Source organism: Syngnathus typhle, linkage group LG16, assembly GCF_033458585.1.
Source record: "Syngnathus typhle isolate RoL2023-S1 ecotype Sweden linkage group LG16, RoL_Styp_1.0, whole genome shotgun sequence".
Lineage (NCBI taxonomy): Eukaryota > Metazoa > Chordata > Actinopteri > Syngnathiformes > Syngnathidae > Syngnathus > Syngnathus typhle.
The window spans coordinates 2,254,400-2,268,759 of record NC_083753.1 but is presented as its reverse complement, the minus strand read 5'-3'; the positions used below and the strand labels follow the sequence as shown (position 1 = coordinate 2,268,759).

General features: G+C 47.0%; 1 protein-coding gene across 1 annotated transcript; it reads right to left on the bottom strand.

The window, feature by feature from the left end:
* Window positions 1-2,443: 2,443 nt before the first annotated feature.
* Window positions 2,444-12,667, bottom strand: LOC133169746 (urea transporter 1-like). Its single transcript, XM_061302176.1, has 9 exons — window positions 12,544-12,667; window positions 11,476-11,665; window positions 11,277-11,405; window positions 10,979-11,168; window positions 9,896-10,043; window positions 9,649-9,783; window positions 9,504-9,553; window positions 7,225-7,303; window positions 2,444-4,052 (listed from the first exon to the last, which is right to left on the bottom strand). Exons 1-9 carry the CDS (start codon window positions 12,662-12,664, stop codon window positions 3,754-3,756), a joined length of 1,341 nt encoding a protein of 446 aa, XP_061158160.1. The 5' UTR covers window positions 12,665-12,667; the 3' UTR covers window positions 2,444-3,753.
* Between the last annotated feature and the right edge of the window lie 1,693 nt (window positions 12,668-14,360).

Genomic DNA, 14,360 nt, shown 5'->3' with positions numbered 1-14,360 from the left:
ATGGGTCCCATTTTTATAGTCATTGGTATGACCCGGCCGGGGTTTGAACCCACAACCTTCCAGTCGCAGGGCGGACACTCTACCAGTAGGCCACTGAGCTGGTACTATTGAGTATGTACACGCACTTGTGAGTGTGCACCGAGCTTTCTGACACGGCTTCCGGTAGTAAATGCGCAGGCGAGCGGTTCCCCATCTACTGGGGAAACGCAGTCATTGCAGGCAATACGACCAAAAAAAAATGTAATAATACAATTTATTCAGGGTTGGCGGGCCGGATTAAACGGTCCCGTGGGCCGGATGTGGCCCGCGGGCCGTAGTTTGCCCACCCCTGCCCTAGCCCCTAACCCAGGGGTGGGCAATTCTGGTCCTCAAGGGCCGGTGTCCTGCATGTTTTACGGGTCTCCCTGCTGCAACACACCTAATTCAAATCATCAGGATTGTTATCCAGCTTCTGCAGACCTTGCTAATTATCTGACCATTTGAATCAGGTGTGTTGCAAAATGGTGACATAGAAAACATGCAGGACACCACCGGGCCTCGAGGACCGGAATTGCCCACGCCTGCCCTAACCCCTATAAACCCTAGCTCAACTGGAGTGTTTCTAATTTATGGTACCCTAACCCAAATCACATTACAAAAACATACTTAACATAAAGTCATAATCAAAATAAGGGTTTTCATTCAACCTTTATTTCTGTTTGTTTTTTTGTTTTCGTTTGTGTGTGTGTGTGTGAGTGTGAGTGTGAGGTCGTGTTTTTGTTTCTGTTGTTCTTTTTAATCTGTTTTGTTTTTATACTGTTTTTAATTTTCTAAAACATCTATCATCTTATTTATTTTTTTGTTCGGGTCACTGCCAACAGTCCATACTATACCTTTTTTTTTTTAAAGCCATTTTTTTTCTTTGTTGTTGTTGTTGCCCAAGTCCTACTTTGAAACCCTAACCCTGGTGTATGGATTTTCTTTCTGTAATATTCAGTGGCCATATAAATTCTGTTCTGTACCAGGAGAGGGCAGTCTTATCCTATAAAACCAAACCTTTACATTTTAGCTGTGGCTTGTTAAAATGGATTTTGTGGGCACACAGATTTTCTAGTGTGCAAGCAGCGTGCAGTTATTATATTTTTGTACGGAGTCATTTTCACGTGTCCAATTTGCTACTTGGATGCAATAAAGGACGAATCAACGTATCTTTTGTATGGACTTAATTCACACGTACATTTACTCAAAAATGAGCGAACAGGACCCTACACCTAAAGTTTTCATACAGTCTCATTGTACTCGTAAAAAAATGATTCTCAAGACGTAACGGCGTTTTATAAACTAGACATAAACAGCCATTGATGCTGCTTTAGCTTGAATAATACGCCACCATATTGGACGTGTCAACGTGGAGCATTGGGTGATCACTAATTTCCTGCTCGGCAATATTGCGACCCTAACCATAAACCACATCCCATCAGCTTCGGAAAGTTACTTACCGTAATAATTACGTCTGTCTTTGCTTACATCCAAAACGCTCTCATGAGAACCAGGATGGTGGTGGCCATGGTAACTAGGCCCAAATTTTTTGGGAAGGATGATCAAGACGCGAACCCTCGTTTTTTTTCCCTCCTGCTTTGAAAACTACCCACACCCATTCTTACACATGTCGCCGGCAAGCACATATTGTTCCTTCGGCTTCCTGCCTTGCATCCTTTTCGATTCCTCACCTGATCTGCAAGCCTCTCCTTCTGCATATGCTTCATAAGAGATTTTGCCGATGCAAAATACGTTGTTTGAAAGCGTCAAAAGATATCGTATGTCACTTTAACTGAAAAATCAGATAGATCTTAGGTTTGCTAAAAAGACTTTCTGAACTTGTCCAGAGCAGTTACAACCTACAAGCCCCTCCAAAAATCTAGACACTTATCTGCCGTCCCAATACTTTTGAAAGGCACTCGACATTTATAGCTACCGTATTTTCCGCCCTATAAGGCGCACCTAAAAACCAAAAATTTTCTCAAAAACCAACAGTGCGCCTTATACTCCGGTGCGCCTTATATATGGACCAAATTCCTAAATTTAAACTGGCCCAAAGCATTGTGTCATGAAATCAATCATAAGTGGCCCGCTGAAGACTATGAATCATGACTCAAAAAGACTATGGATCATTATTTTATGATTATAAAGTAATTTGTTCCGTCTGAAGTTGAAATAAAAAAGATAAAATGGAGAATGATTTGATTTGGATTAAAAATCGGACATGATGCATTAATGGTGCGCCTTATAGTCCGGTGCGCCTTATATAAGGATAAAGTTTTAAAATGGGCCATTCATTGAAGGTGCGCCGTATAGTCCGGTGCGCCTTATAGGCCGGAAAATACGGTATTTATTCATTTATAAGTATTGCGGTGAATAGAAAAACAGACCACAGCACACAGGGATTAAGAAGTATATAACCAAGTGTATTCCCTCTGTTAATGTACACATATTTGGAGTCATCTCACTGTAACACTTTACAATAACATTTAGAAAGAACAGGGAGATGTTGGGGAGGGTGTGTGTGTGTGTGGGTGGGGGGGGGGGGGGTAGAGTAACAGAAAAGGAAATGTGGCAGCAAGTCTGTCAGGACACAGACGCAAAGAGATAGAAAAAGCAATCAATGAAAAACAGTCAGGTGGGTAAAAGTGACATACGATCTGCCATACAGAAAAAAAAAAAAGGACAAAACATAAATTTGATGAACAAGCACATACCCCAATTTGACCAAAGGCAAACCGATAACAAAAGAGCTTTTCCTCATTGCCCAGGATTTTTTTTTTTCATTTAGCAAACAGGAATGATGGTTAGGAGGGAACACGGTTCTCTTTGTGATGGCAAATATTGAGACATTTCACAAACTTTTTTTTTTCTTATCATGGTACATTTGTCTTCTTTTAATAGAGCTGATAAAATTGGAACACTAGAGTACTTGGGAACTCTCGTCTTCCAAGGGAGTCGACAAAGAACCACAAAGGCTGCTCTTCAGTCCAGTCCGCTGCAGAATTCCCATTCTGTCCTTTTTGCAAAGCGAGAAGAGTGACGGCCGCACGGTTCCTGATGCTTCGGACGTCAACAGAGTCATAGCTACACTGTCTCGGCCGAGTCCCCGTCGTTAGCATCATACAGAGCAGAGGTCGACCGGTTGGCGAGCTTTTTTCCTGCTTTGACGGTTGGCATAGAGACAGTTTCTCCGTTGGCCCACCAGGGGGCACCAGAAACACGACACAGACCATCCAAAGGTGAATTTGGCCAACCGTTAGTCTGGAGTCTTCTGCGTTGATATCGCACGTAAAATTGCTACTAATGTTTTAGTGGTGTTTTTTTTTCTTCTTCTTCTAGAACTCCACGTAAAGAAAAAAGTTGATGTCTTTGTCCTCGATGAATACTACATGCTTGAAACACGGCACAGTTCGCGTGGCGCCAGCCGCCGAGCACCGTAGACATGGCACGAGTGCGAGCGAGAGAGAGGAGAGAGATGGCGAGGACGTGGCACTGGATACTGCTTTCGTGGATACTGGTGGTGCTTCTGTACAGGACTGAAGAAAGAAGTGAACCCAATCGGTTGTTGGCACAGGAAGTAGCGAGAAGTGACTTCCCGGCAATGCTAAAGGTTAGCTTTGCCGTCTCCCTCGAGGAGGGCGGGGATGGCTGGCACTAATGTCACGTTTCCCGCCTCTCTCGTTCTCTCTCTCCCAAACGCGAGCTGCCGCCGTGCGTCGTGGCGGCGCTCCCTCAAACGTAGTACTCTTTGTCTTTGTTCTTCTTGTTCTTGGGCGCCGTCTTGGTGGCGCTCGGCGGCTTCTCCTTCACCAGGGTGCCGTTGGGCTGCGTGGCCGAGTTGCTTATGTAGTTGCGACTCTGGTCCACCTGGTACGAGCCCTCGTCTCGGTTGCGGTACTTGTACATGGCGTAGAGAAGGATGAGGATGCAGAGGGCGGCGGCCGCTACGATGCCCACCACCATGCCCGTGGTGCTGCTGGACTGCTGCACCTCCACGGCGCCCGGGAGGCCTCTCTCGGGGGACGTCGGGTCTAGAGTGGGAACGTGCGGGAAATCGGGAGGGTAGGTTATTCCGGACGCCCTGCGGTGGCCGGGTCCGACGAGGGCTGGGCCGGCGGCAGCAGCACCTGATCCCGAGTGTTCATTTTTCCGGCCGGGATGTTGTTGCTGCCGCCGCCTCCGCCGGCCGCCCCCTTGCCGCGGGGGCTGAGCTGATCGGGGTCGGCCGTGGGGGCGGAGGACGCGGGCGGGCGGTGGTCGTAAGAGAGGCGCGAGAAATGGCGATCTCGGGGGTTTTGGCCCTCGGCTCCAGGGGGAGGGGGGAGGACGGTCCTGTCGGTGACCAGGGGGGAGTTTTTGTAATAGTCCTCGTCGTCCGACTCGGTCATCTCGCCCGAGCCGTACGCGGATGCCTCCACGTTTTCCTCGCAGTCCTCCTGGTCCATTGGGCAGGGGGGGGCGCATGTTGGGCAAGGGGAGGGACTCTTTGGTGGTTTCGAGTAAGGTGAGGAAGGGGCGATAAGTGGTGGGGGGTGCGGGGATTACTGGGTAGCGGGTGGCCATGGAGGGGGGGTCTATTGAGTCCACATTGAGTATGGTAATATGGTTAGAACACAACATGAGAGCAGCACATTTTGGGGGGGAAGGGGGGGTTGGTCATGTCATAGCAACACATGATCAGAAGAAGAAGAAAAAGCATCAAATCACAATTTGCACGGCTTGTTTTTGTTGTGGGTTTTTTTTTTTTTTACTTGGGGTGAATCGGGGGGTCACTCAGAAGGGGAGAAGGGGATGATGGGAAAGCCCGCCCGCTTCGGCTCAGCTCAGCTCAGCCCCCCGCCCGAAAACAAACATTTTTCAAATCAGGAAATGCTTTTGTTATCAAGGTTGATGCATTCACAGAAATGTCAGCACACAAACCCACCCCACCCCCCAAAAGGCCTTGTAGAGAAGAGACATGTGAGAGCTGTGAAAGAAACAAACTTCAAGCATATTCTCCTCTCATACTTTACACTTGCGGGAAAAAGGCTCGTTCCCATGGCAACGACGTTCATTTCCGCCCGTTTGTATTCCCTGGCTCTTGTGTGTTTGCGGGCTGCGTTTCACCTTGACGCCTGAGAGGACAGCCCATCACCTCGGAGGAACAAAAAGACGAGCTGCGCAAAGTACAAGTTGCTCAGGTTACTTTATATATATATTTTTTTATTTTTTTTGGTGGCGTGGCGCCGAGTCAGATGGTGTTTCCCGAACGAGACGGTGCCGCTTCGCTTTGGAAAGACTTCCGGATCTGGTGACTCCGCCCTCAAACACACTGAGAGCCCCTCTCCCTCTTCCCCTGTGACCCAAACCCACTGCGCCTGAGGGCGATTCGGGCCCTCGTTACGCAGCTCAGACAGGCCGGGAAACCTGACGGCGGACTTTCCATCCAAACTTGTAATGGCGCGCATAAACCTACGCTACACGTAAAGAATAATAATGTCTCTCCACCGTTAGCACAAAAGCGATGAAACGGGAGAGACTGTGGGGTATTCCGCCTGATTGATTGGGCTCGACTCTCATGATTGGACTTCGGTGGATCCGCACGTTAAGCCGGCATGATGAGACATCTTCTTTATCTGCAGCACGGGCGGTGAAGAGTCACCCACGCTTCTATTTACTCAGAGCAGATGGGCGCTGAGCCGATGCGGCCACGTCGTCCTCCTGACAAACATCGTTAGCGCGCCCGTCGCGCTGGGCCGTTTCAAATATTTACAGCCAAAAGGTTGTCGGGAGTGCGAGGCCTTTGGGTGATTTGGCTGCGATTGGGCCGTAAGTGGAAAAATTGAGCACAGCTGGATACCTTCTCGATGACGGCGCTCGTCAGGAGATGTTTACAAATGGCCGCCCACGTGGATGAATGACAGAGCGCAGGGACGTGCGGTCAGGGCAGGCAGATCGTAATAAGTCAGTGTGCCACTTTATTGAGGAGATTCTCAGAGTTGGTCTCCTCCCATCACGCATGCTGAGACGTCGGTAAACGCTCATGGTCTTCATCTTGAATTCCAAGTGCGTGCCCCCCCACCCCCCTCCCGCCCGCTCATTATCATTGGTGGGGGTTCCTAGCCGAGGTTTAATTGGCCGACGTAATTACAGCTGGCCAACAAAGTCAAAGTTGAATTAACCTGCCGGGGACGGCGGGAATTTCACTCTCCGTTCGTGTATTCTATCCCGAGCCACACCACTTGGCACTTAATGAGGTTTAGTGGTTCACAACGCAGCGCTTTCCCCGATTCTCCTCTGCGTCGGTGGCTTCAACGTATTAGCATCCGCTACGCTGCTTTTCTTCCTCCGGTAGAACCTTTCTCTTAGCTTCGGCAGCTCCCGCCACGCAATGGACTGCGCAAATGTTGAGCTGTCGCTAAATTATTCACTGGGACCGATTGGCGGCGATACAAACAATACATTGAAAAAAGTCGGTTTCGGCCTGGTACAGGTACTACGTGGGTAAATTCCCATGCTGATATGATCTGAGGCACACTTTCAATCTCAGTGTTTTTGCCTCGCTGACATGGATTTTGTCGCCTGCAGGGTGCGATAGCGAGCACCTTTGGTATTTGGCCACTAAAACTTCCAAACCCCTACAAAGGGATCATGAAAGAGAGAGACAAGCAGCGTAACTTAGCAGCCTGTCTGCTGCCAATCACGACTTGTGTGGGCATATCAGAGAGTTACTTGAGCTTCTCCATGGGAGATTAAGCCCCGGCGTAGCAAACAGCTCCGAAAGGAAAAAGAAAATCATTCCAGACTTCAATAAGGAGAGAATCGAGTCTCTATTTCGGTCTCAGACACCTACGGAGCCACCTTGGAGAACGTTACACTCTGAGCTTCCCGGATCTCGTTACCCTTCGTACAAGGGCAAGATGCAGGAAGAGGCGGATGTTGAGTATGCACGGACCGAGCTGCAGAAACCATCGTCTTTATTTGGAACGGGGATTATGGACTTTGTTGGGTTTTTTATTTTCAAAAGCTGGAGAGGTTACTAAATTAAAAGGAAAAGCGAAATGAATGAGTCAGGTTAAGGTAAAGTCAACGAACCTGACGGGTTCCACATTCGGCCAGTCCGAGGTGTGTAGCGAGGGTAGCGCAGTCAAGTACAAGAACCCCCAAGCCGTACAACCTCACTCGACAGAACGAGCATCAGAACCCCCCGCCGAGTCGACTCACCGTTTCCGGGCTCGCACTCCTCTAAATCTTCGTCATCGCTCGGACACTCGGCGGAAGCTACCAAAACGTCATCCGCATTCTGCACAAATACCAAGAAAAAAGAATTTGATCTTTTCCAACAAAAAAATCTGTGACTTTGTTCAGAAACTGGTTCTAGTGTCTTGCTAGTTTCTTAACAAGAACTTTAGCAAAAAAAATCACGCAGTCCTCTTAAAACACATTGAATTGGATTTGTAATTCCTTTTGTCACAAATGTTGCAAAAAAAAAAACAGCTTTGCCTCCGAAAGCTTTTATGACATTTACCGTTTTTTTCCATGTATAATGCGCAAAATTTAACAAATTTATTGTCCTAAAATCTGGGGTGCGCAATATACATGGGTACAATTTTTTTTTTTTTTTTAAATCCGGATATCATACGGAGGCCGCCATTACAGATGCGCTTCCTTCTCTGCTGTTCACTTCAAACACGCTCCATAAGAACGCAATGCTCTCGTATTGGACGCTTGCTCGATCACCTGCTCGTTTGCTGTCACAATGTACCCTACACAAATCCGAAACATTTCTTCTCTATCGAGTTTGCTAGCGCACGCGCAGTGATACTGACCGGCAGAATAACATCCGGTTGTTCCTAAAGATGATCTTTTTTCTGAAATAATTTTGAGAGTCAAAATTTGGGTGCGTATTATATATGGGTACAGGCTTTTTTCCAGCATCAACATGCCATTTCTAGGGTGCGTATTATACATGGGGGCGCATTTTGTACCCATGTATAATGCGCACCCCAGATTTTAGGACAATAAATTCGTTAAATTTTGCGCACTATATACGGAAAAAAACGGTATTGGCATCGATGCTAAACGCAAACATCGATTTATATCGCCGTGTTTGACCTCGGACATTAGACGCGACTTTATTTTGGAATCCAGTTCATTGTTGCTTGCTTCCTCTTTCCGGGAGCAGTGCGTGGCGTTAGAGATGCACCGACATCCGACGGCAGTTCCGATACCGATACCGATGCCGTGGCTTTGCGTATCGGTCGATACCCGATACCGATCCGATATTATGGTTGACTTAACAAGCTACATAACTCTACATGTGGAACAGAAAAGACCAAAGGCAATGGCATCAGGCAGACTACACAGTTCTTTGCTCTAAATTAGGGGTGTCCAAACTAACGGTCCAGTTTTTATTGGCCCGCAGCAAATTCTGAAAACATAATTGAATATGGCCCGCACAAGAAGCTTGAGCTCAGCTTCTCAGTTTCCACACTAGATGGAGCCCGCCACACAAAGCGTTTGACGTCCCATTAACACCCCCCCGGAAGAGAAGCGAACACGCAGCGTTTGACATCCGATTAGCCTCCGCCCCCCCCCCCCCCCCCATTCGGGAGAGAAGCGAACGCGCAGCCTTTGACGTCCCATTAGCAACCCGAAGAGAAGCGAACGCGCAGGGTTTGACGTCCGCTTAGCAACCCGGGGAGAGAAGCGAACGTTCGCTCCATGTTTGCGTTTGTTTAGAAATCTCTCGTGGCATGCGGCACACGTGCTGCTGACGTATGACGTAGCCCGCGTCCCAATAGATTAAGGAAAGTATCGGCTCACAGATCGGCTGTATTTTCCGATACCCGATCCATCTATTTTGTTGATATCGGGCCCGATATCCGATCCAGATATCGGATCGGTGCATCTCTAGTACACATGTATAATGCGCACCCCAGACTTTAGGACAATAAATTAGTTAAATTTTGCGCATTATACATGGAAAAAATGGTATATACTTTTTGTCTGATTGAGTGTTTTCTTATGTGCGTAACTTTGGTGAGAGGGAGAAATTTTTGGTGTGAGATTTTTTTTTGTGGAGAGAGCGTGAGTTTTAGGCGTCACAAAGTTTTTGTGGTGGGGAGCATTATTTTTTTTTCTGGTGGTGATAACTTTGACTGAGAAAATGAAAATGACTGACATCCTTTTTAGCATGACAATAGTTAGGTGAAGAAGTTTTGGGGGGTTTTCTTTTTGTGTGGATGAGTTTTCTGTGTGTATATTTTGGTATAAATGAGAGTTTTTTGTGAGGGCTATAGGTTAGGTTAGTTAATGCTTCCAACATTCAATGTTCACATGTACACGACGAAACAAACATGCACGCACACGTGCTGATTTTTAACAATACAACCATCAATTTCGGGGTCTCGTTACTTAAGATGTTCAAAATCAGCGCATATATTCATGGACATTATGCTGGAAGCCTTCTAAGACACTTTAAAAACGTGTTCGTTACTTACAGCTCCCAGCAGATTGCTCAAAGCGATGTCGACGAAAGCAGAGAGGAACGCTGAGGAACACACAGCACACGGAGGTCTCAAGAGAACTTTGGCCACATCAGGCAGGTTCCAAGGCCTTCTTAGCATACACTTGTGAGCGGCTTACCGCAAGCGATGGCCAGCAGGTGAGTCTTCCAGCTGAAGGTGAAGAAAAGTCCTCCCACAGCCATGCAGCCAAGAGCGCCATTAAAACCAGACAGACCAGTGTATAGGAACTCGTGGCGCACTGCCATGGATAAGCCTGCACCAACATGGCACACAACATCGATTGATTGTGAGCACTCGAACAATCCACACGGTGGCACTGTTCCGCTCCCAAGTCGGCTTTGACTATTTTGCCAGCTGACACTCACCAGCCAGCGTTCCAACTGCCGAGCCCAGCAGAGAGTGGACGGCAAGCAGGGGGGAGTAAAGGCAGAGTCCGCCCACGATGAGCAGCGAGGGACCCAAGGAATCACAGGCGAAGATCTGGCCCACCCCGAGGGGGATGCCTTGCAACACCTGTGCGCCACAGAGCATCAATGTCAACTAGAGGAGGGAGCTTGAAATTCCTCAGATCAAAATCGAGGAACAAATCATGTTAGTGTAGTCCAGGGGTCGGCAACCTTTTTTACTCAAAGAGCCATTTGGGAACGCCCCCCAATGAAAAGAAAGCACCCGGAGCCACAACCCATTTTGACATCATTATATATATTATGCATGTATTATGCTATGTACAAAAAACGATTGCATTTATGAAAATGAAATCAACGAACACAGAATTTTATTTCTGCATGTTACCAAAAACATTTTACACTTGGTTGATGCTTAATTTCAAATCAAATACCCGGTGTCTATTTGAGTCCTCGTATTTAAGAAATAAAAAATCCTAACTTACCCAACCCACTGAACCAAAAATGCAAACAGCCTGCAGTCACCTGTCCTCTTATTTATGAGATAAAAATCCAAACTTATCCAAATATTATCCACCAGAACTGAACAAACAATGCAAAACAAAAAAATGCGCAGTCTGCTTCTGTCCCATCGCGTGTACTGGAGTGTGCAGCCAGTTGTCCTCCTGAATTAAAAAAAGGATTACTTCACTTAATATAAAGTTATCACGCTGGTAGTGTGCTGGAAAAACGCCGGCTGCCAGACGTGGGGGACGCCAGGAATTCGAATGTCGCACATCGGCGGATGTGACGCATTTTTGGGCGGTAAAAATATTAAAAACGTTTAATTTTAATGTAACAGGTTTACCATAATCTTCACATTCAGAATTAAATTTTAAAATGAACAAACTAAAATAAAATTGTATTTTCATAAAATACTCATTCTTTTCCAAAGTCACAGGGAGCCACAAGAGAAGGATGAAAGAGCCACACGTGGCTCCGGAGCCATGGGTTGCCGACCCCTGGTGTAGTCGCATTCTCTGATCTGAGAAAAAAAAACGATACCTGGGCCGCACTGAGTGCGGTGACGTTGTGCGGCACGGAGTTGGGCGGGACGGCGAGGCGGTGCGGGAAGTAGGGGTTATCCGGGCCGGTGCACAGGAAGTAGAGGACGATGACCATGTTGAAGAGGAAGACCGCAACTGGCAAGTCCCAGCGGTCCAGAATTGGCGAGAGACCGCTGAAGAAGAAGACGCTAAGGGGGCGGGGGAGTGGACCAAAAGAAGTGATTTGGCCATTTGACCCCACGTCTCGTTAAAACTAATCATGCGTTTGATTGAATTGGATTCAACGTAGCATCCACCTTGTGGCCGAAGCCAAACAAACCGGCAGCAGCAGCCACCAGTACCAGTCTCCGGCGCTGTTGAACACGCCTATTAGCAGAGAAACCAACATCCCGTTGAAGCCGCGGAGTCCTCCCCGCACTTCTGCGCTGCGAGCACACACGACGACGTTTCATGAGCAAAGGTCTCAATAAAAGTGTCAGTGGGTGCGGCTTGAACCTGTCCTGTCCCAAGATGACGGCCACGAGCGTGGAGGTCAGCAGGCCCAGTGTTCCCAGCAGACCTTGCCAGGGGGAGGCCCAGTAGAGCGCCAGCAGCATGACAGCACCGCTCAGCGGGTTGTTGGCTAGAATCACCCGGGTCACCCCTCGCAGGGCCCACACGGCCAGCTGCAGCACAAACCACTTGTCTGGGAAACATCACAACACAATGGACTCGAGACTTGCTGGCTTTTCTCGGGATCTTTGTCAATTCGTTTTGGCTGGTGACATCAAAAGTGGTAGATACAGATATTTGTTTCCCAATAGAGACGTACCGGGAATAAAATTCTGCTGGGGAATATTCGTTGACATTGGGGGCTGCGAAAATTAATCAACGACCGCTGTCAGGCGGTTTGACCGACAATAGACCGGCTGTTTGGAAAAATCCTGCAATTTTTTTAAATACCCGTCGGCCACCCAGCTGACATTACACGCAGGAAGACGATTGCTAAAAAAATGTCCCCGTAGTAAACTATTTTTTTCATCATTTCAGTTTTCTTGATGTGGTTCAACGAGGGTTGAGCTTTGATGACCGAGAATCGGGAAAAACATTCCAGTTCTCCCAGAATTGTTCAAATATAAATGTCGATGCAAAATTTCAAAGCTGTGTGTCCGGTCCTCAAGGGTTTTATATTATAAAAGATCCAGTATCAAATGTATCCGTACATCTCCTTCCTCCAACACACCTGATCGCTGATGATCTGCAGAAGTTGGACAACAATCCGTTGGAGGAGGTAGACTTATAAAACATAGCGGCCCCTCGAGGACCGGAGTCACCCACCTCGGATTCTAATGCCAACACTGAGCCAACAGGTTCAACTAGGAACTAACTAGTGAGTCAACAAGACACAAATGTAAAGGGGCCAGCTAATATTTACTTCAATGTATACCAGCATCCAGGATATGGTTCCGCAGACTGCTTGGAAATATCTTTTCCTCAAATGCTGATTATTTTCTTGGTCATTCAAAGCTTTGCACTTTTGTTTTCCACTTCATACTCATTAAAGCCACATCTAAGTTTCCCTACCTTGTATGTGCTTATCCAAGTACAACATGTCCCCAGTCAGCGCCACGAGACGGTTGACGACACGGACGCGGCCGACGTCACTGGCTCGTTTCTCGCCGCCGTCCCGCGCGTCCGTCCACATGGCTGTTGAGACGTTGAAGTCTTCTCATCTGCGTTCAATCTGCAAGCGGTTCAGCCTCCGAGTGCCCGCCTACATCTTTCCATCCATCCCCTCTCCTCCCATTGCGGCCCAGCTGATGACTTATAAACCGGTAGACCGGGTAACGCATTGACTCCGCTTTGGATGAGCCAGACAGGTGCAGAGTTCAAGCCGCCCGAGAAGGAAGATGCGTGTCACAACCACCTCGTCACTTATTGCTTATCTAGGCTACTCATCCACTTTTTTGTTAGCACCAATGTTTGTCTTTTCGGATCATTTCCAACGCTATTAGCATGAAATGTTTATTCAAAAGCTGTACGCCTTTTGCCTCCGCTTCGCCTGGCGACAAGGAGACGGACGTTTGACTTTGTTTGCACGGCAACGAACTCAAACTACCTCTTGTTTTATGTGAGGGAAGGTTTTTGGCCATCCCCGGCGACATTTTTAAGTCACAGAGAGTGGCAGAATGTTAATATTAGCCAACATAGCAAACATCCGGAATACATCATGTTGTTTACTTGAGTGCACATTGAAAGAAAAGACAAAAAAACTTGCCAGACATATTTACTCTTTTCAACACACAAATTTACAAAGTTCCCAAAATTCCTCCTCGGCCCAATCACATGGCGTACACTGCAGCCAGAAAATAAAAAGGCCTTTCAAAAAGAAACTTCCCCAGCTGACTAATAAATTATGCTGGAGACAGAGGGCCGCCATTGAGCTGGGCTGCCCAATGGAACCACACTAAGGCTTGAAAGGCAATAAAAAAAAGTGGTGGAATGCGCTTCCACAAGAGGTTACTTCCAACAGGAAAGCCTAACGCTTGTTTGATCATTTCGATTTAATCAACGGAACAGATGGGACTGAGTCATAATTGATTTTTTTTTTTCCAGATGGATTAAAATATACAGACTAGGGGTGTAACGATTCATCGATACACATCGATTAATCGATATAATGCTCGACGATTTATTGGCATCGATGCTAAACGTAAACATCGATTTATATCGCCGTGTTTGACCTCGGACATTAGACGCGACTTTATTTTGAAATCCAGTTCATTGTTGCTTGCTTCCTCTTTCCGGGAGCAGTGCGCCCGGGGTTGTTGTGTTGTGAGCAGAGCAGGCACGTGAAAGGGGAGTCAACAACTAGTACGCGGCTCCTGGGCTGGTGCTATGGCTAGTGTCCAAAAAGACGAGGAAATTTGCTCCCCTTTAGGCTTCAAGTCATTCGTTTGGAAGCACTTTGGATTCCAAAGAAAAGTTGGCTCAACGGACAAGACACGTGCAGTTTGTAAATCCTGCCATGCAGTGATCACCAATCTCGCCGCACATTTAAAGAAAAAACACGACATCAAAGTTCAGTGTTAAAATAAGCACTTTGTATACTACAATACTCTTGTCATTTCCTAAATAAAGAGTTTGCAGTACCTTGTTGATTTTGCGTATGAATTGTTATAAATCAGGATATTGTTCTATATTTTTTATTTAAAAAAAAAATAATCGATCGTAGAGCACTATATCGCGATGTATCGTGAATGAATCGCGGCAGGCTTTAAGATATCGGCAAATATCGTATCGTGAGCCTTTGTATCAATATGATATCGTATCGTGACAAAACCCGCGATTTACACCCCTAATATGTATATATTCAACCAAATGCATAGAGAGTTCATTTT

What these genes read in the sequence shown, in the direction of transcription:
- LOC133169746 (XM_061302176.1), bottom strand. Translation starts at nt 12,664, where the DNA reads ATGTGGACGGACGCGCGGGACGGCGGCGAGAAACGAGCCAGTGACGTC. An exon ending in CTTGGATAAGCACATACAAG is followed by an intron (nt 11,666 to 12,543) that starts GTAGGGAAACTT and finishes GATGTTTCCCAG; the next exon opens with ACAAGTGGTTTGTGCTGCAG. An exon ending in GGAGTGCGAGCCCGGAAACG is followed by an intron (nt 4,053 to 7,224) that starts GTGAGTCGACTC and finishes TTCCCACTCTAG; the next exon opens with ACCCGACGTCCCCCGAGAGA.